Below are 19,760 nucleotides of genomic sequence, written 5' to 3'. Positions count from 1 at the left end.
TCAAAAGAGCTCAGCAACAACGGCCTGGCCGCTAGAGACACGCCTGCACCTTCCGCTTCCTCAGTGGCAACCATACCCAACTGGACACGAGAATATCATTCAATATAGTATAGCTATGCCAAATAATCTCCATCTTCAAATTTGTCACAGTATTGCTGCTATTGTATATCCTATTGGGCGCAGTGCAAAAAACACGGCCCTCATTCCACATACACTGGTAGAGGTCCGCCTTGAGGCAAATGAGGTTCTCTATTTCATTTTACGATAGATACTATATCTTGTTGAATAGTTGACTTCTCCATGCTACTTATTCACTTCCGGACGAGCCAGTCCCCAGAAAAATTGAACTCTTCAGTATATCCCAGATTGATGGTGAATATGTTTTAGGAAGCAGAATTTGCTCGTTTCTTTCCATGTTCCTTGTTTCTCCACCTGAATAGAACGAATGATCAAGGAAACATACCATGTAACTTCAATGACTTCATCACAACTAGTTGCATGGTATGGTGCAATGATTTTATTCCTGTTGTAGTCGCCAGTCAGGGGGTGAACTCTAGCTTGTAGGGTAGGCGTCCGACTCGCTCAACGATTTTGAAAGGTCCGGTGCACTGATTGCCGAGTTTGCGTGATAGGATAACCCCTGTGGTGTAGCCTTTATATAATATGAGCATGACCGAATTGGTCTTTCCTGAACAAAATGGCTCTATGCTTAGCATCGTATGCTCTCGCGTGACTTGGTATTTTTTGACTAATACTGATAATTAATACTAACTAGGTTAGATACCGTGGGGAGCGGAGCTGCATGTCATGCTTTACTTTATTTAGTGAGGCAACTTCGAAGGTATTCTTACTGCTATTTAGTATGGACTAGGCGTAGGGCAGTAGGGAATACCATTTCGAGAGACCTTGCGGTGATGTGATTTGGTATCATACATAGATTTTAGCTCTCTGAATAATTATTTCGCTTTGACTATCAGTCTGGCTGTGGTAAGCTGTGGAATAGCGTAGCTTGGTTCTGTGCTATTCCAAATACTATACCAGCGATCTTTAGCCATTTACAATCATGACCACTGATAATCACTCTTGGTATTTCCCTATAATCCATCACCAGATAGTCTAGGGAGGCTTGGGCCCACTAAGCTGTGATCTAAGTATTTCAGCCTACAATAAAAGTAGTATATTTATCCGTGACGGAGCACACAGCATTGATTTCACCGTCGAGTAGTACCATGATGATGTCAATGGTCATTATGTGGAAAGGTATGCTAGGAGGTATAATACGTTGTAGGGCTTCTGGGTACTTCGTGGGATTTTCTCGATACTTGGTCACGCAGGATCGGCACTATGGCTCTAATCCTCGCTGCTACTCTGGGTAGGGTTCAGTCTCCCTGTGTTCGGTTCAATGTTGTGTTTATAATTGGCTTGTTTCTGGAGACTTAGTGTCATAATATTGTTGATATACCGGATAATATATATCTTTGTTTTACGACTTCTTGATCTCCTTGCTATTCAAGTATCAGTCTATGGGTGCGTGGAGACTTCCGCGAATATGGTGGCTTCTCTAATTTGGTAGCGGTGATGAAGATGGGAAGTTGCTTAGTTCGTGGTGGAGTCGTCATATTTTCATCTTTGGAATCGATGATAGACTATTCAATTTTGATGTGTCAATTCAATCCTACTACATCTATATTTAATTCAGCTCATGCTTTAACTTCAAGTTGCATTCACGCTGTTTGACTTTATCGGACCCGGGATATTAAATGCCATGCTGTCTAAGTAGGGAGTGGCCTTGAATACTGTCAATTCCCTCAAACTCGCAGAACTCGAGGCATGGATGTTTGAGACGGAGTCGAAATCGATATTGCAACGTAGTAGCAAAGTCTGAGCCTACGTTGGTCTACAGAGCACCATAAGAATAATGCTACGTTAAGGTGAAGTATTGGAAGATGTTAGAATTTTATGTATTGATTTCTATCCTCCCATTCGGGTTACAGCCAAGGAAAACTCCCCGTAGGGTAAAAACCTTGACCAGGACGATACAGAGTTGTCAATCTGAATAATAATCCCCAACCACCATCAGTCTTCCTATGAGATGGTTAGTACTATGTAGGGGAACCTGTTTTGGTTCACTAACCTATCGGCTAACTCTCCTCGCTTCACTGCGGGGTGGCATAATTTGTGTTTTGACCAGCCTGCAGATCCATCAGTACTAGTTGCAATAAGTGACTATACTACTTACAAGCTCTGTCACTTACTGGGCCTGCCACTTTGCAGGTACTCGCTCTTGGTTATGTCCCCTCCTGTGTATGGTTAGGTGCCCCTGTGGATTTCAACCGGTATATCCCAGCGCTCGATGACTGCCTTTTAGCCATATAAGAGAGGTTGGCATGATAGTGGCAGGCAGGCTGGTGCTAGACTGTTATATCAGTCAGCGTCTGTTTCTTAATATAGTGAAAGAGTACTGACATATCCACGGTAGAGGCTAGCCTGACGTGCGGACAATGTTTAGCCAGCCTACAACAGTCAGCTCTGAGCTCAGCGTGCTGACGAGGTATGACATACAAGTTCTGTCACTTACTGGGTAAGGCCGCAGCGCCAGGCATCGAAGCAGGAGGACAGATAAGAGAGGAGGAAGGGCCGATGGTGGCCAGGAATGAGGAGGAGAAAAAGGATGGGTGGAAGGCACTGATTACGTTAGAGAGGCATGATATGATGAGCAAGAGAACTAACCAGAGCATTTCCCTTTTGGAGCTAGCCTGCGTGGTGGGCTGAGTGTTTTTAGCCAGCCTGGTGACTGTCAGTATAAGAAACAGCAAAGCATCTGGCTGTGACTCACAAGCTCTGTCTCTTACTGGGCCTGCCCACGGGGCGGCTTATGCTCAGAAAGGAGGTGTTACGCAACTATCCCTGCTTTATTGCTCAGTTAGTAGCCAACAGCCTTGCCGTCACACAAGCACCACCAGAGAAGCTCTGATGAAACCTATGCTAGACAAGGTCAAATCCCTCGGTATGCCCACCAAAAGAGCCTAGACGGCTGTCAGCCCAACCAGACCTGAACGAGCACTTACCCAAGCAGCATGTTCATAAAATCGCTCGAAGCAGAAACACGGAAGGAACGACGACGAGGAATACCTGTGAAGAGATGGCAGTCAAGCAGATTAGCAAGGGCAAGGAAGGTTGACAGTGGAAGAAGAGAGTAAGAAAAGAAAGGGAAGGAAGAGAGAAGGATAGGAGAGAGAAGAGAAAGAAAGAAGGGGGAGGGGAAGGCCGTCATTATCGCCAGAGAGACTAGGCCGAAGACGGGCATACAGACACCGGCAGGGAAGGAGCAGATGCAGAACTGCGACTTCCTCTTCGGGAAGGTTCGAGCTGCATGGAGAGGCGGGCAAACTGCATCCAAGTCGGGATGACACTCCAAGGACGAGCAAGTGCGGTCAAGGTTGGACAATCCATCTGGTATCGGTCTCTCGCAAAGTCGGCTGCCTGTCGAACAGCATTGTTAAACGAACGAACGATCTGGTGTCAGCTTTAGAAGAATCGGAAAGACGAGCGTCAAGTCGAAGCATCGGGTATCGCAATCCATGTCGACGGCGTAGTCACGGGCGTACGGGCATCGACGGTTCTGGCAACGTAATGGCAAATTCTCCGATTCGTAGGCGAGCTATGTTCCTAATGAGGTGGGCGAGAAGGCGACGGTGTGGATAGCTGGAGTTATATCATGTCAAGAGAGTACAAAGTCGGGGAAGAAATCAGGACGGAGCCGAGCATCTTATATTCATGCTATTTCTATGTACAGGAACGATGATCCATTCTCGTCTCAGAAACTTAAACTTGCTGCATGAAGCACGTCGGTTAGGCCGCAGCCAGCAAACCCTACTTCGAACTGCCAATCCCATTCCATCTTCGAGTGGCTCCCAGCGGTGAGGTGGAAGCCCACATACCAAACAAATAAAGGGTATCACGGAAATATGAACAACAAAGTGCCTCACGAGAACACCCACTCGCCAGTCCGAAGCATCAGATTGCCCTGCCAGGAGATGGGAATCCAACAGGCCAAGATCCGGGCTGCGGTGTGCGGCGAACAGCTGTCGGCTGGGCGCCAATCTCAGCCACGTGGCACATGACCCAAGTGAGCGATGCAACTTGGCGATAAAGAAGGTAAAAGTCGGAGGTCGAAGACGAAATGCAGCTTTTATTAGAAATGACGTGGTCTGCGCTTTTCCCCTCAGTGGAGATGAAACCATTGCCCTTCCCTTGCGCCTGCGTGATACACCGCTGTCGCCAGGGGCAGTACCCGGCGCTCACATTGGGCAATCAGATGCAAACTGGCCATACTCTGAAACCACGCTGTGACAGGGCCCTTGAAGCTCCACTGGACAGACCAACGACCAGAAAAGGTCGGTAATACCTGAAACAGCCGACCGCGGAGTTGATGTGAGGCTGATGTTGGGTCTTCAACAATCAAGCAACCTTACGGCCAACGTTGCCAATGCCGCGGCCAACCACACTGATGATCACATCCCCATTCTCATTCTCACCACTCGCGTCTCTCAGACCCCAACCCGGAGCACCGAACTTGGTCAGGTCCCTGGCCAGCTGGATGGTGCTCTCCTCGGCGATCACTTCCCGACCAACTTGGATTCGTCCAACATCCTCCGATCCCATCGTCATCAGACCCAGCATGGTCGGAACAGCTGCAGGGGCAACGCAACCTCCCTTCGAAACGGCCTCGAGTAGCTGGTAAGCACATCGCTTCCCAATGTCTTCAGGCGCCTCGCCGCCTGCGGGAGGCGACGCCACATCGGCGGAGAACAAGCAGCCAGTAGACGACTCAGCGACCAACGAGAGTCCGAAACCAAGGCCAATCTTCTTTTTCGCGGAAGGGTTGCCCTTCTCGGGGGCAGGCACGAGCGGCGCCGACGACACATCAGAGAAGATATAGGTGTCAGGGACGAGTGGGTTCAGAACACCACGGGCGGTTTCGATCATTCTTGCGTTATTGGATGCGGAAACACCGACGGAGTAGGCCACACCGCGGACCTTCTTGATGCGACCGGCGTTCATGAGGTGCAGGGTCTTCGGCAGCCGGAGCTGGTGGCCAAATACTAGCTGAACTTCTCCACCACCGCCTCTGCCATTGGGCCCAGGGTTCGATCGCCGTAGGATGCGCAGCTCGATGTTGTTGAAAATTCCAAATTGGTTGTAGAGAGGGAGAATGGCAGTCCGCACACTGTCCACGGACATGTCACCAGTCGGGGTGGATGAGGTGATCACACCTGGACCAGTAAAAAGGACCTTGATGGGCGCCTTGGAGAAGGGTGCCAAAAGGCAGAGCGGCAGCAGATAGTAACTCACACCACGATTGCACCCTGCAGGGAGCTCATGCCTGACGACACCTCCACTGCTCGTGGCCACGCCTGGCGAACTGCCTGTAATGAGACCAGGCTTATAAACAAGGATGGTACCGGTGTACGAGATCTCCATCTGGGAGCCATTGGTAATGGACTCCAGGAGACGGAGGAAGGAGATTTCATGAGGAGCGAGACCGGGGTTCGTAGGCGACGAAGGACGGATCTGGGAGATTTGAATCGTGCGGCCGGTCAACGTAGCGAAGACGAGACGGTACACGAAGTTCTTGTGGGAAGTGAACCGAAGAGGGGGCTGAGACGTTGACGCCATTGTAGCTGTACGGGAGACTCTGCAGAATCTCCGTTGTCAATCAACAATCTGTAGATCGAAAATCTTCGTCGGCGCCAGATGCTCGCCTGGACCGCAAAAAGCGAATCGAGAAAATCTGCCGGGGCGGAGTTGTTCCGGCGCCGAGCGCGGCGTTAATCCGCGGTTATCTCCGGAACGGATAAGGACCCTTCACCGGATAGATGCGATGGGTTGGTTGGGTTGATTTGATCTGCATTTATAATCACTTGCTTTCTTCAATTATCTTGGTTTTTCTCCAGATTCTCACTTCATCAATCTACAATACTATACACAAAGACAAATAACACCGTCATCATGCTTCCACCAGCTCTCAACATCCCCAAATGGTACAGTAATCCACCTCCACATCGCCACTACTAACTACACTACCCCTCCCCCGCATTACTCTCCCCCTACAAACAAACACACGCAACACAAACCACACCCTCCCAAATACAGACATGGAAAACAACTAACTAAACCAAACCACAACAGGCTCGAAACCAACTCTCACCTCCTCCAACCCCCCGTAAACAACTACTGCGTCTACCACCCCTCCTCGCCCGCCACACAAGGGTACACAGTAATGATAGTCGGCGGCCCCAACGCCCGAACAGACTACCACATCAACACGACGCCCGAATTCTTCTACCAATATAAAGGCTCCATGCTCCTCCGCACCGTCGACGAATCCACCACTCCGCCCACCTTCCAAGACATCCCGATCCACGAGGGATCGCTGTTCCTGCTACCGGCGAACACGCCGCACTGTCCCGTACGGTTCAAGGATACGGTGGGCGTGGTGATGGAGCAGCCGAGGAAGGAAGGGGCGGTGGATGCCATGAGGTGGTATTGTCGTAATAAGGATTGCGGAGAGGTGGTGTGGGAGAAGAAGTTTGTGTGTACGGATTTGGGGACGCAGGTTAAGCAGGTTGTCGAGGAGTTTGCGGGCGATGAGGAGAAGAGGACGTGTAAGGCTTGTGGGGTTGTTGCGACGTCGAAGTATGAGGAGGGGGAGGTGGTGCAGCCTTAGTTGTAGGACTTTTCTAGGAGGGGTTGTTTGTTGGGTGTTGTTGTGGTGAAGAGATACCCTGTTGATGATGTATATGGATGGCTGGTTGGATGTAATAGTAGTTGTGTAAAAGTGTTTATTGTCTGCTTTCTAAATACCAGGGGATATCTTGAACGGTTGGGAATTCTGGTATCATGCTAGGTGTTTGCCAAGGCAGTGTATACGTGGAAAGTGGATTGTGATTCGAATGTATAATTAAAGAGGTATCAGGCACAGTTCTGGATAGGGGAATATAAAAGATGGAGAAATAGCCACATAGCCAAGAAGCTGCTGTGACCAAAACAGGCAAGTAAAACAGTCTAAAGAATGTGACAGAAATAAGAAAAAGGCTAGTAGAGTAGTGGCACAGGAATGTAATGCAGCCGCTTTGAACAATCAGCAACCCTTGCAAAGCGCGCTATGCGGTTTCATACAGCCAAGGTAGAAAAGAAAGACCAGAAAATGCCAACATGATTATGTTGTTTTTGAATGAACAAAAAGAAGGATATCCTGAAAATGTGTTTAGACATAGTGCGCCTTGAACAGAAGAATACCAGAAATGACAGGTCCACTAATCCGACATATAGGACTCACATCTCAATCATCGGTGCACGTAGCATCATGACCATCCGGTAATTAAGCTGCCATGAATCTCATGCATCGGCATTCCGCTTCCATCAATCATCAAATGGACAGTCAATGCTCTCGTGGCCATCTCTCTCGCAAAGAGCACACCACTTAGACTCGTCAACGACGCCACTTTCCTTGCCGCCAACAGGGCCCAAGGTCGAAGAAGAAGCCGACAAGTTCGCTTCTCTTAGTCCCTCCATCACAACATCACGACCCGTCTTCTGGGGAGTCGCGTCCTCTTCATGTGAGGATGTGGATGGTTCACCCGTGGATTCCTCTGGAGTTGGCTTTTCATCCACAGAGCTGTCGTCATGGGGTGCCTCAACAGCATCAGGGACCTTCTTACTCTCCGCGCCGAACATGTTGGTGCAGGTCAAGATATCGTGCCCTCCAGTCTCACAGATCTCGCACCACAAGGAGCCACCGTCCTCCGAGCGGCCGTCTGACTCGTGCATGGTCTCCAGACGATGATGAGAAGCATCCGAAATACCGCGGTGGCGGGTAGAGTAGGCCTGATATTGTCCCTCATGCGGAGGTAAATCTTGCCAGTCGTGGGGAACGACCGTGCGATCCGAAAGCCGATGCGCATGGTTGATTCCATGGCCGTTCGTAAGCTTCCCATTGACACTGGGGGACTTTTGGTGGTTGGGCGACGAAGAGACCGCGGAGCCGGGAGCGTGTGTTTCACCATTCAGCTGCAATTGCTGGAGCTCGCGCTCTAGTTCTTCAATGCGGTATGTCTTTCTTTCGGCGATGCGTTCAAATTCCTCGACACGTTGTTCCAAGTGAGCCACATGGTCGGGATCATGGTTCGGCGGGCTCGTTCCAAATCCATTCTGTTGCAGCGCATGCAAATCTGGGTCGCCACGGCTCAAGGAGTGGATGATTGCTTTTAGACCACGGATTTCATCATCCTTCTGCTCCAGTTCCTTAGAGTACTGCGGCCCATCACTGGCTGCATGGGAGTCCTTAGAATCCCGCTCCTTCTGTAGTTCGAGCTTTGTCCGCTCGACTTCCCCGCGCAAGAACTCAACTTCTGCCCTGGCTTCGGCCTCACCGCGGCGGGCGTCCTCCAGACCCTCTTCGAGCTCCGACACCAATTCTTCCAATTGCTTGAGCTGTCGCGCAACAGCCTCGACATCTTCCCCGCGGTCCTGAAGCTCTCTATTTTGTTGCATCAATTCGTCCAGCCGCTGCTCATAGACTCGCTCCGTCTCGGAAGCAGCAATCTCTAAAGTATCCAATGTGCTTCGAAAGTCGGCGCGATGCAAGTCAAACTCGGCCGTCAGCTGAGCAATCCTCTCATTCCTTTCACGCAACTGGGCTCGGATGGACAGCGAATCTGACCCTTCCAGCTCCTCTAGAGTTCTTTGGAAGTCGGACAAGGTATGAGCTTGCTCATCTAGCTGCTTATCTCGGTCTAGGAGTTGGTTTTCTAGACTCTTAATGTGATCCTTCAGCTCTTGCACCTCAGCTGCCATCGCTGATTGCTGAACTTCGGATACTCTAGATGCCGGGCCATCATCCTCTGTGCTCACCCGACTGACTCGCGAGGGAGGGCGGTCAGAGGCGCGCGACGGGGCTTTGATAGGACTGCGAGGGTAGGTGCTGGAGGGAGCCGCGCGGGAGGCTGAAGAGGGCGTGCGTAGCCCGGTCAAGGTGAGCTTGGACGGCGGAGGTCCTCTAGGAGATTCAGGGCGGGGGAGGGAAGGGCGTCGGACGCGTGGTGGGCGCATTGCGGGACCAGGGCCAACGGACTTGCTGAAATTGACCGGTCGGGAGGGGGTTGGAGGGCCGGTGCTCACTGTCGAGGTCGGACCAGACGAGCGCTTGGTGACGTATTTGTTGTTGTTCATAGGCACAAAGATCCCTGAGCCGGGGACAGACGTAGAGAAGTATCTCCTGCCCTCGACATCTCCATTGTTTTTCCCTCGTCTGGCATGTTCCGGCGCCAGCTCAATGCCTGCAAACTTTCCCGGCTTGCCCGCAACACTTCCCAGATATTTGACCGTCCCAAACATACCCCCGGGGACATTGACCAGGTCACCCACCTGGACGTCGTCGAGGGGCGCCATGGCGATAGGGGATGGGAGACGACTGGTGGTGCGCTAAATAGAGGGGGTGGTGGAAATGAAGTCGACTTATACCGCACGAAGGAGGGGGAGGGCTTTTAGAGAACTGCGACGGCCGGGTTTAAGGAATGCGTTTAGAAAGGGGTGGTTGCAGAAGTAGTAGGGAGGTTGGAGAGGTGACTGATCATAGGCCAGTCGTCATGGTGTTTGCTGGATGCTGGGGTTCAGCTGCGAGGAGGAGAGGCTCGGAGGGTTTGTTTCCTTATGCCGTCCAGCGTTTGCCTCAGTTGGGCAGCGAAGGACGGAAAAGAGAAAGAGCCAATCCGTCCGGTGGATAGTAAGAGATGGCCTAGAGACTGAATTGTTCAGTCAGTCACTGCCTCAGGGAGTGAAATACAGAGGCAAAACAGTTGCTAAGGTTGAACGGCCAGTGGTGTGTCGTCATGCTAGCAGGGACAGGGGACCCTTTCACACCGTCTAGTTGGTCACAGTTGGTCATCGAAGACCAATTATTCTTCCATCTTCGCATCGCAGCGGCCTCGGCCACAATAAACACACGAACCATGGGTTGCTTCTTTCGGCGGGTGGCCTGCCCCACCGGCCCGAATGGCGGTTATGTATTTACGGAATACATGCTCATACCTGCATTAAGCATGCTATATCATGCATTTAGAGTACTCTGTATCAGTATATACTGTATGTATTACCCACAAAAAACGTAAGTTACCACCAGCTCCTTGGCGGGCTGACTAACGCATGACTAGTGGATGCCTTTTCATGCCTCAGGTTCTTCATCTCACCACATCATCGACTGGCTCTCATTGCATCCACTCACTCACTAACTCCGCCTCAATTCAGTCCACGGATATCGACTACGGTCTGAACACGCGGCTTCTAAAGTATTCATTCACGCTCTTCTCTCTTCTCTCTTCTTTCGACCTTTCCAATTCATCCTCATTCCCTTCCTCCGCCAGACCTTACTTTGTACATTCCATCTGCTCAAGGGCCTCGGATTATTTGCTCTTCCCCTCTCCCTTGCTCCGCCGGCTTCTTCTGCTGCCTGTGCGCCTGCGCCATCGCCGGGGTGGATCCCAGCCGTCAGAACGATAGTGCCGCGTAGTCACCTCCTAGTCGCCACGGGGACCCCGTCCCTACAGCTATCGCGGCTCAATAATCAGCTTCCTGTAGCTGCATTGTGAATAGCTTTCTTTACACCGGCGTGCTCCTCCATCCACCATGGCGCAATACTTCTTCGATCTTCTCTATAACTTCACAGATTGCATGTGCTGTTTCCCCAGTACGCCGCAATTAAAGATCAACAATCGTAGCTTCAAATTGCTCCGACTCCTCGGTGAAGTATGATTGCCTCTGGCTAATGGTTTACTGCACAACACCGGGAACGCGCGATGCTGACGATCAACGCATCATGCTAGGGTGGTTTCTCTTATGTCTACCTCGTTCAAGACAAGTCGACCTCGGAACTGTTCGCGCTAAAGAAGATCCGGTGTCCCTTCGGTCAGGAGTCCGTTTCCCAAGCGCTGAAGGAAGTGGAGGCCTACAATCTGTTCACTACTCAGAACAACATCATTCATTCCATCGACCACTGTGTGTCCACCGAATCCGGCTCGAAATTCCGCGCCGATGGCGGCGACGCAGGATCGAAGACGGTCTACATCCTCCTGCCATACTACCAACGGGGTAACCTACAAGATGCCATCAATGCGAACCTCGTTAACCATTCCCGCTTCCCGGAGAAGCGCTTGATGGTGCTGATGCTCGGCGTTGCCAATGCGCTCCGAGCGATGCATCTCTACCGTGTGAAAAGCGGTACGGGTCCTACACGCAAGGCTAAAGCCGTGAGGAGAGAGGGTGCAGAGGCAGACGCGGACACTGCCATGCGGATGCCGAAACCGAAGCGACGCACCAGCCAGAATGTGGATGAAGAAGAGGAGAATGAGCCATTGATGGATGACGAGGTCACAATAAGTCAGGAGGGCGTGCAAGACGGCGATCTTCGCCCGTATGCCCACCGGGATATCAAGCCCGGTACGGCTGCTGCTTCTATTGTAGCTACTATGCGCTAATGTTTGCTTGCAGGAAACATCATGATCGCCGATGATGGCCGTACACCCATTCTCATGGACCTCGGATCGTTAGCACCCAGCCCCATTGCCATCACCTCCCGGTCGCTCGCCTTGGCCGTCCAAGACACGGCTGCGGAACACAGCACGATGCCGTATCGGGCACCCGAACTGTTCGACGTCAAGACGGGTTCGATTATTGATACAAAGGTGGATATCTGGTCGTTAGGATGCACGCTCTACGCCTGTCTGGTGGGCAAGAGCCCTTTCGAAGCCCGCAGCGAAGAGACAGGTGGCAGCTTGAGCATGTGTGTATTGGGCGGTGATTGGCGATTCCCCGATGAGAAATCGAGTGCGACCAAGGGCAAGGGCAAGGCCGGCGGCGATGATAGCCGCAAAGATAACACGATGCAGATCAGCGCGCCCGTAAAGGACGTGGTCCGCAAGTGCCTGCAGGTGGAGCCTGCAGACCGGCCTGACATTGATGAGCTGATTCAGATCCTGAAAGACGTTATCAAGGATCTTCCCGAGGAGGATGACATTGCCAGTGGTTCAAGCTAGTGGGCTGCAGTGTCTACCTGTTTTGAGTCCTGTCGTGAGTCAGCTGGTGGGCCTGTTCCTGTTGGTTGAACTACGTGCGGAATTGTCTGGCCCTGGCCAGATTGTATTATACCAGCCAGATCTGCACATATCACCTCATTTTCTCTTCCTGCATGTTTCTGTCTGTGGTGATTTGGGATTGTCATCTAAGATTCTCTGTTGTGGTTTCCAGATTCGTGAACTTGATACCAGAATAATATTAGCTGCAGGCGGCAGTTTGATTCTATTCCTCCTTGGTTATTGGGGCCCAACTCGGCGTAGAGATGATCAGATTGGAGAATCCCTGGTATCGTTGGTAAGATCTGGGGGCGTCCATGGGTTGACGATAACCTGGGCTTGTTCTGGCCCATCCGTAGAATGATTCCGGTACACCACATATCCCGGAATGCGGTCTAAAAGTAGGAGCACCCCCAACTAGCCTGGTGATCCCCATTGAGAAAGTACGAATCAGGTCTTTATTTAACACAGCTGATAAGATAGCTAGGTGAGTCCACCCGACGGAGCACAAGGACTACCATGGCTCTGTCCAGCGTGATCCGTGCTGGAGGGGGGGCATGTTTAAAGCGGAGTAAGTCCGTGAGCATCACATCTGTCTCCATCGAAGAGAACGATCGGAGCGATGCACCAGTAACATCTGCTATCAACGGTCTTTTCCTGGACTTGCAATAAAGCAGCCTAGGCTATTCCCGATCAGCCTGCGAGATACGATTTGCCGACAGCCCCGCGCCTCGCTTGAGCAGCTAAACCGGTTAGCGATGGATGACATCTGGATGGAGTTAAATGGGCCCTGCGCGGGGAAGTTCCATGCCGGACGGGTGGTTATCCAACTTATCCAGCTGCCATCAATGGATTGATCTGCTGGAGGAGATAGCAGAGGTGGATCCCAGGCTTCTTTAGTTATCAGCTGGACAGAGCGTCATTCAGAGCCAACAATTGAGCGGTTGTCTGTCTGTCTCCTTGCTGCACAACGGAATGTCTTCCGCCTGCTTATCTGCTGGATGATGATAACAGAACCAGCTAGGCCGGTGGACCTTTGACGGATATCTATATGGACTTACTCTTTATCTACTAGCATTGCTAGAGATTGGGTCTTGCAGCGGGGATGGCATATTTGCTATTTGCCGACGCTTTGACTTGACTGGATTTGTGATGGTCGTTTTCGGAGTATTTCTGATAAACAGCCTTCGACCACCTCGCCTGCTGCTGTCATTGACGTTACATTCCTTTCATTCCTCCCCATCTCCCCACTCTCTATCCTCCTCTCCTCTCTTTATGAATGACTTGCGCGGTTAATCCAATATATACAAAATGACTCCAGGCCTCGATCGGACTGCTATTCCGGGGACCGTGACGCTGGTGGATTTGGAGCATGTCCTTGCCACCCGTCATGCGGATCGCGGCGATAGTGACATCGTTCTCATTCCGGAACCGTCCAATGATCCCGATGATCCCTTGAACTGGGCCCCGTGGAGGAAGACCTTGTCTACCATCTGTGTGAGCGTGTATGTCTGCAGGATGAGTCTATTAGGTTGATCTAGTGGATGCGGGGACTAACATCGGACCTGCAGGTATACTCTGTTTGCTGGTATTGCATGTTCGGTCGTCTACTCCGTGCTCACGCAGCTCTCCGATGCAACCGGTGTGTCGGTTGATACTCTCAATGAGGGAACGGGGTATATGTTTCTGTTCGCCGGATGGGGGCTTTTGTTTTGGCAGCCACTGGCGCTGCAGTACGGCAAGCGTTTGACATATATACTTTCTTTGGTTGGCATTTTGGTATGTGCCCTGGAAACTCACCACTACCAGAACTAATGTGTTCTACAGGGCACTTCGATGTGGGGGTACGTTCTACATTTGGCGATAGGCGTATGTTGATACTGACTCTGGCAGTCCCTACATCCACACCAACGGTCAATGGATCGCGCGCAGTATCCTATCGGGTTTCTTCACGGCACCCATTGAAGCCCTCCCAGAAATAACTGTAACTGATGTGGTGAGTCCATCGGATTCCGTACTATCAGACGAAGCTGACAGTTCAGTACTTCACCCATGAGCGGGGAACATACATGGCGCTATATGCATTCTTCCTGGCAGGCAGCAACTACTTTGCCCCGGTCATCTGCGGCTTCATCGCCCAGTACCAAGGCTGGCAATGGGTATTCTACTGGCCCAGCATTTTCTGCGCCTTCAGCATTGTATTTTTGTTCTTCTTCATGGAGGAGACGAACTACGTGCGCGAGAAGCCATCAGTCGCCGAGGTGACTTCGACAGAAGCTTCTTCGCGCACGTCCGAGCAGGGTGAGAAGGAGAAACGCCCTGCTGATGTGGCACAGCAGAGTGACACAGAATGCGGGGTGATATATCCGAAGAAGACATATCTTCAGAAACTCTCGCTTGTAGGGCCCAGACTGCCGAGGAACAATATGTTCCGCCGGTTCTACCACACATTGTACTATCTGAGCTGGCCGGTGGTATTCTACGCGGGGTATGTCTTGCTGCAACAGTAACTTTATATAGCTAACCATGGCAGGTTTTCCTATGGCTCATACCTTATCTGGTTCAATGTGCTGAACGGAACAGCTTCTATTATTCTGGGCGGCGCGCCTTATAACTTCAGGTCAGTTGCTTCATTCTAAATCATGCATTATGCTAACCTTCATAGCTCTGCCATGGTCGGACTCAGCTATCTATCCTGCATTGTGGGTACAATACTAGCGTGAGTTCTCCGGAATGTCCTCAAGTATATAATAAACCAACTAACAGTAACAGCTCCCTCTTCACCGGCCGCTTTAGCGACTGGCTCACCCTCCGACTGGCGCGACGCAACAACGGAGTCATGGAAGCCGAGCAGCGCCTGTGGCCATTCGCCATCTGTCTTCTCCTCGTGCCAGGATCTCTCTTGCTCTGGGGCGTTGGCGCCGCGCATGAAGTGCACTGGTTCGGACTCATCGTAGCGATGTGTCTGCTGGCGTTGGCAAACACGTGCGGCATCACGCTGAGCGTCAACTACCTGGTCGACAGCTACCGAGAGCTAAGCGGCGATGCGATGGCGAGCGTGATCTTGGTTCGGAACACCATGTCGTTTGCCATGGGCTATGGGTATTCCCCCCTATCATTCCACGTCGGTGTCTTCACAAGCTAACTGGAATAGAATCACACCGTGGGTAAACCACCTTGGATACCAAAACTGCTTTATATCCGCTGCATTCGTAGGCATGACATGCGCAGCAGTATTCCTGGTGATGATCAAATGGGGGAAATCGTTCCGAATGCACAGTCGCGAGAAGTATTGGCGAATTGTGGAGGAGAATTGGGCGAGAGGGATGGGGCATTAGCTCAACAATGATATCACCATAACGCTTATAACCCTATAACCCCCAAACAACAACAAAACCAACGAACTTAGATAACAGTTAATGATAAATTCACCCCCTCCCCATCTTCCACCTCATAGCATACTCCCCCTCATACCTCGCCCTCATCATCGCCTCAAACCACTCCCTCTCCATCCTCGCCAACATCTCCTCCGCTGTTTCCTCTTCCTCTTCCACTTCCTCTTCCTCATCTACCACAACTTCTTCCTCCCTAATCTCCCCCTCCTCAACCTCAACCTCCACCTCCACCTCCCTCCTCCCCTTCCTCTTTCTCCCCCTCCCCAATTTCCCTCCCCCACCCCCAGAACGAGAACGACGATGTGAATCCCCGTCACACCCTCTCAACCCAATAAACCTCCCAAACCTCCTCCTCTTCACCTCCAACCCCACACCCACACCCTCACCGATATCCATATCCACATACCCCCTATCATCATCCCACCTAAGCCACGGCACAATCCTAACCGGATACCAGAACGAGCCACGCACCGGCGGATGCACCTGATGAAAATGCACAGCGAGTCTGTCGAGTTGATCCGACGTGAGGAGGTTGTATTGTAGTAAGGAGAGAGGGAAGTCCGGGTGTTCGTGGCCTGTTGTGCTGGAGACGAGTGGGTGCAGGGGTGTGCGGAGGTGGTGGAGGATGGGGGGGAGGTGGGGGTGGATTTTACCACTCTTTCTTCGAGCTTGAGGTTGAGGTTGGGGGGTCCCTTTGGGGGTTCCTTTTGGGGGTTCGGGGTGTGGGTGAGGTGAGTGTGTAGGGGGTTTAGGGGTGGAAGTGGAGGTAGGTGCTGGTTTGGGGAGGATGTGTCGGTATCGCGGGGTTGTTCTTGGGGGTAGGGGTGGTGGTGAGGATGGTTGTGGTGGCGGTGGTGGAGGGGAGGAGGGTGCAGGTGGGATAGTAGGTGATACCGGGGTTGTAGTTGGTGACGCGTGGTAGTAGTCCTCCGGAGATGGAGGGTCGACGGATAAGTACTGTCTGTGGTGTTGTCGTCGCATTCGGCGTCGTTTAGGTGCTGGTGCTGGTGCTGATGCTGCTGCTGGGGATACTGCCGGTGATGGATCTGGAGATGGTGATATGGTTTCTGAGATGCGACGCTTGCTCATTGTCAACAGACTAACTAAGTTGGTAGTATATTGCCTGTCTGAATTCCTGGATAGTGGTACTTCGAGGAACAACATGTAATTATATACCTTTACTGCTTTGTTGATTGCATCTACAATGTACTCTGAAAGTAACTATAAAAACTTGAAACGGGGGTCGCCGGCCCCTTGTCTCTGCACAATAGCCTCACCCGGTCTTTGTGGGCGCATTGTTGCATAAAGAGATGGTATTTCCCGCCTCACCTTGCTCCATTGTCTGTATCCGCTTGGTAGCTACGTATGGTGTAGTGCGAAACAGGAGCTACACCTGTTATAGCACTATAAAGGCATTGGACAATGCCGACAAAGCATTGCTAGATGAGCATATGACCTCGTATTTGACTCCGCTGAACATACTACTAAACACTAATCTATAGAGAACCAGTGTTCAGCTAGCGGCCCCATCCAACGTCACTTGCTGGAGTCGTCGCTCCATCGACGTCTGCTTCGTCGTGCTAAACTCTGCAAATTCCCGCGAAGCCGGCGGCAGTCCCACATACTTGTTGATCCAGTTGAGCACGGTGTGGTGCCACATGAGCGAGTTCTCCGGGTTGAGCACCCAATGGTTCTCGTCCGGGAAAGTCAAAAATGCACTTTCGACTCCCCGCATCTGCAACACGTTGAAGGCAGCAAGACCCTCTGCGATCGTCAAACGGTAGTCCAGCTCGTTGTGGATCACCAGATGCGGCGTCTGCCAGTTTGCGGTGTGCCGAGACGGGTCCCAGCGCTCCCAGTTCTCAGGGACCTTCCACAAGGGCCCCTTGAGATCCCGCACAGGGAAGTAGAGCTCCTCGGTGGAAAGCATCGACGTCATGCTGAAAATTCCATCGTGGGTCACCAGAGCCTTGAATCGTCGGCCCAGTGGGTGTCCCTGGATCCAGTTGACCATGTAGCCACCAAATGACGCACCGAGCGCCACAGCACGGGATGTGTCGACGTACTCCAGGTTATTCTCAATATAATCGAATCCCTTCTCGAGATCTATATATGGCAGGCTGCCGTAGTTGCCACGAATCTCATCCGTGAACTTTTGTCCGTAACTAGTGCTGCCTCGGGGATTGGGCGTAACGACCACGTAGCCCTGCTCAGCAAACACCGCCGGATTCCACCGCGTGCTCCACTGGTCACACCAGGCACCCTGGGGTCCGCCGTGGATCAAGTAAGCTAGCGGGTACTTCTTCCCCGGCTTGAAGTTGGAGGGCTTCACAACCCAGGCATGGACGGGAGTGTCGTTGGCTCCCCGGTACCAAATCTCATCCACCTGCGAGGGCGAGAGTCCGAAGACAGCACCGTTGCGACCGATGGAGGAGATAACGCGAATGTCGCTGGGAGACTCGGGATCGACAATGGACCAGACGCTATTATCCACCAAGCTAGTGCTAGAAATGAGCAGCTTTGTCGACTTCTTAGATGCGGGATAGACGTCGGTGACGTAGCCCGCATCAGTGATCTTCTTTAGCTTGTCCGGAGTCGCATGGCGAATATCAGCCATAGGAAGCTGGTACAACACGCCACGGCCATACTCCTCGACCTGAATGAACAAAGACTGGTCGTCATTCGAGAACGTCAGGCCAGACGGGCTGGAATCCCACAACCCCTCTCCGTCTGTGGAGGCAAACACCTCGATCATTTCGCCGTTCCAGGGGTTCGGCACATATAAGATACGTCTCTTATCCGACTCGTAACCGTCTTCGCGCATGGCGAGAAGAACAATCGAGCTGCCATCCGAAGTCAGGATCGGTGAAGACATGGCCCCCTCGAGTCCCTTTACTGCGCAGACCTTGGCCTCCAATGCGTTCACACCGGTCCATGAAAACATAGGGCAGTAGTAGCAGGAGCAGGAGGTGTGCGTGGCAGGGTTAAGGTCCGGATCTTTCGCCACGAAGACAATTGCTGAGGGGCTGATGTCAAAATCGCCGGTGCCCCCGAATGGCGGGATAGGGGCCTCGACACCCGCAAGACCGCTCACCGAAATCAAGTTCGTCAGTCCTGACACGGAGTACTTGCCCGCTTGTCTGGTAGCTGGCGACAGAGGGGCGCGCTGCAGCAAGCCATACCAGATGGCATTCTTCTGCGGCTCGATGTAGGAGTCCCAATGTCTCACGTAGAGCGACGTAAAGAGCTTCCCGGTGCTGATTGGCTTCTTTGCGTCATGCGGATTATGAAGCGTCCCATCAGGGTTCGCCTTACCAGTCACAGCAAAGCCGATCTTGCCCGGCTCGACGACCGTGACCTTGAGATCGGAAACTGGGCCAGGGACCGTTCCCGCCGTGTACGTCTTGTCTGCCTCACGTGCATCCCCCACAATAAAGCTGGTGTTGCCGTTTGCCTTGGCCTTGAGCCAAACCAGCTGGTTGCTGTCACCCAGCCACTGTGGACAGCTGGCGCCAGCGTCGTTGGTGATCAGAGCCGACCGGCCAGTGGCGATATCCAGAACGCGGATCTCGTTCGTTTTGGAGTGAGATTCGAACGAGTAGGTTGTCTGGGTGTAGACGGCAAGGGTGCCTGAGGCATTCGGAACTGGTCCGGAGCGCCTAGGGGCTCCGAGCAGAACCCTGACAGGTTAGCTTTATTGGTTTGCATATGAGAAGTGATAGATCGGGATTGGACGATGAAGTGAGCTCTGGTGGTGGTATTCGTGATGGCTTACTCTGGAGTGAACTTCATGGATCGGATGGTCATGTCACCTGCACCGAAGAAGGGTCAGTAGCTGATCGACAAGTAGTGATAAGATAGGGGGTGCATTACTGTTCCTGAACAGTAAATATTGATACGAATAGCCAGTGAGGAATGGACAAGCGCAGTTCCTCCTCGTGGCTGATGGATGTCAGACGAGTAGGTGTAAGAAAGATGGGGGAGAGCTGCAGGCAGATGAATGAGGAATGGGGACCGTGAGGGGAAGCAGCAGATGGAATGAGGTGGTCGGTGAGGGGAGTTCCCTTATCGGCTGACCCATCATTTGCCATCTTCTGCCATCATCTTTCCCCGGCTTTCCCAACGGAACTCCGGCTAGTCCCTGCTTCCACAAAGTTACTGAAACCTAGATGGCAAAGTTCGGCAGATCCCAATTCTAGCATATATAACCGCGATTTACATTGATTCGAGTTGGTAC

At 52.0% G+C, this 19,760-nt stretch overlaps 9 protein-coding genes across 9 annotated transcripts; 3 read left to right on the top strand and 6 right to left on the bottom strand.

Moving 5' to 3' along the window:
* Positions 1 to 2,918: 2,918 nt before the first annotated feature.
* BO88DRAFT_211139 (uncharacterized protein) lies at positions 2,919 to 3,734 on the bottom strand. The gene has a single exon (XM_025701928.1). It carries the CDS (start codon positions 3,305 to 3,307, stop codon positions 3,065 to 3,067), a length of 243 nt encoding a protein of 80 aa, XP_025566122.1. The 5' UTR covers positions 3,308 to 3,734; the 3' UTR covers positions 2,919 to 3,064.
* BO88DRAFT_211165 (uncharacterized protein) lies at positions 3,529 to 4,457 on the bottom strand. The gene has a single exon (XM_025701929.1). The coding sequence runs from the start codon at positions 4,242 to 4,244 to the stop codon at positions 3,750 to 3,752; it is 495 nt and encodes a 164-aa protein (XP_025566121.1). The 5' UTR covers positions 4,245 to 4,457; the 3' UTR covers positions 3,529 to 3,749.
* On the bottom strand, positions 4,353 to 5,877 carry BO88DRAFT_211006 (RNA 3'-terminal phosphate cyclase-like protein). Its single transcript, XM_025701926.1, has one exon. The coding sequence runs from the start codon at positions 5,677 to 5,679 to the stop codon at positions 4,462 to 4,464; it is 1,218 nt and encodes a 405-aa protein (XP_025566120.1). The 5' UTR covers positions 5,680 to 5,877; the 3' UTR covers positions 4,353 to 4,461.
* Positions 5,878 to 5,934: 57 nt separating this feature from the next.
* BO88DRAFT_402563 (3-hydroxyanthranilate 3,4-dioxygenase) lies at positions 5,935 to 6,998 on the top strand. The gene is made up of 2 exons (XM_025706131.1): positions 5,935 to 6,044; positions 6,193 to 6,998. The coding sequence occupies exons 1-2, from the start codon at positions 6,013 to 6,015 to the stop codon at positions 6,728 to 6,730; spliced, it is 570 nt and encodes a 189-aa protein (XP_025566119.1). The 5' UTR covers positions 5,935 to 6,012; the 3' UTR covers positions 6,731 to 6,998.
* On the bottom strand, positions 6,983 to 9,558 carry BO88DRAFT_211130 (CAP-Gly domain containing linker protein BIK1). The gene has a single exon (XM_025701927.1). The coding sequence runs from the start codon at positions 9,451 to 9,453 to the stop codon at positions 7,426 to 7,428; it is 2,028 nt and encodes a 675-aa protein (XP_025566118.1). The 5' UTR covers positions 9,454 to 9,558; the 3' UTR covers positions 6,983 to 7,425.
* Positions 9,559 to 10,215: 657 nt separating this feature from the next.
* Positions 10,216 to 10,887, top strand: BO88DRAFT_477005 (uncharacterized protein). The gene has a single exon (XM_025711960.1). The coding sequence runs from the start codon at positions 10,228 to 10,230 to the stop codon at positions 10,558 to 10,560; it is 333 nt and encodes a 110-aa protein (XP_025566117.1). The 5' UTR covers positions 10,216 to 10,227; the 3' UTR covers positions 10,561 to 10,887.
* On the top strand, positions 10,687 to 15,466 carry BO88DRAFT_333892 (putative serine/threonine protein kinase ENV7; the record flags this gene model as incomplete). The annotated part of the gene is made up of 9 exons (XM_025702781.1): positions 10,687 to 10,801; positions 10,915 to 11,496; positions 11,548 to 12,078; positions 13,450 to 13,625; positions 13,755 to 13,907; positions 13,996 to 14,124; positions 14,159 to 14,616; positions 14,901 to 15,230; positions 15,283 to 15,466. The coding sequence occupies 9 exons, from the start codon at positions 10,687 to 10,689 to the stop codon at positions 15,464 to 15,466; spliced, it is 2,658 nt and encodes an 885-aa protein (XP_025566116.1).
* A 90-nt stretch (positions 15,467 to 15,556) lies between these two features.
* BO88DRAFT_433223 (uncharacterized protein) lies at positions 15,557 to 16,679 on the bottom strand (the record flags this gene model as incomplete). Its single annotated transcript, XM_025709408.1, has 1 exon — positions 15,557 to 16,679. Exon 1 carries the CDS (start codon positions 16,610 to 16,612, stop codon positions 15,557 to 15,559), a length of 1,056 nt encoding a protein of 351 aa, XP_025566115.1. The 5' UTR covers positions 16,613 to 16,679.
* An 86-nt stretch (positions 16,680 to 16,765) lies between these two features.
* BO88DRAFT_402558 (oligopeptidase family protein) lies at positions 16,766 to 19,530 on the bottom strand. Its single transcript, XM_025706130.1, has 3 exons — positions 19,397 to 19,530; positions 19,299 to 19,335; positions 16,766 to 19,203 (listed from the first exon to the last, which is right to left on the bottom strand). The coding sequence occupies exons 2-3, from the start codon at positions 19,328 to 19,330 to the stop codon at positions 17,037 to 17,039; spliced, it is 2,199 nt and encodes a 732-aa protein (XP_025566114.1). The 5' UTR covers positions 19,331 to 19,335; positions 19,397 to 19,530; the 3' UTR covers positions 16,766 to 17,036.
* Between the last annotated feature and the right edge of the window lie 230 nt (positions 19,531 to 19,760).

This window comes from Aspergillus vadensis, assembly GCF_003184925.1.
Source record: "Aspergillus vadensis CBS 113365 unplaced genomic scaffold BO88scaffold_4, whole genome shotgun sequence".
Classification (NCBI taxonomy): Eukaryota; Fungi; Ascomycota; class Eurotiomycetes; order Eurotiales; family Aspergillaceae; genus Aspergillus; species Aspergillus vadensis.
This window is presented reverse-complemented; position numbering and strand designations above follow the sequence as displayed.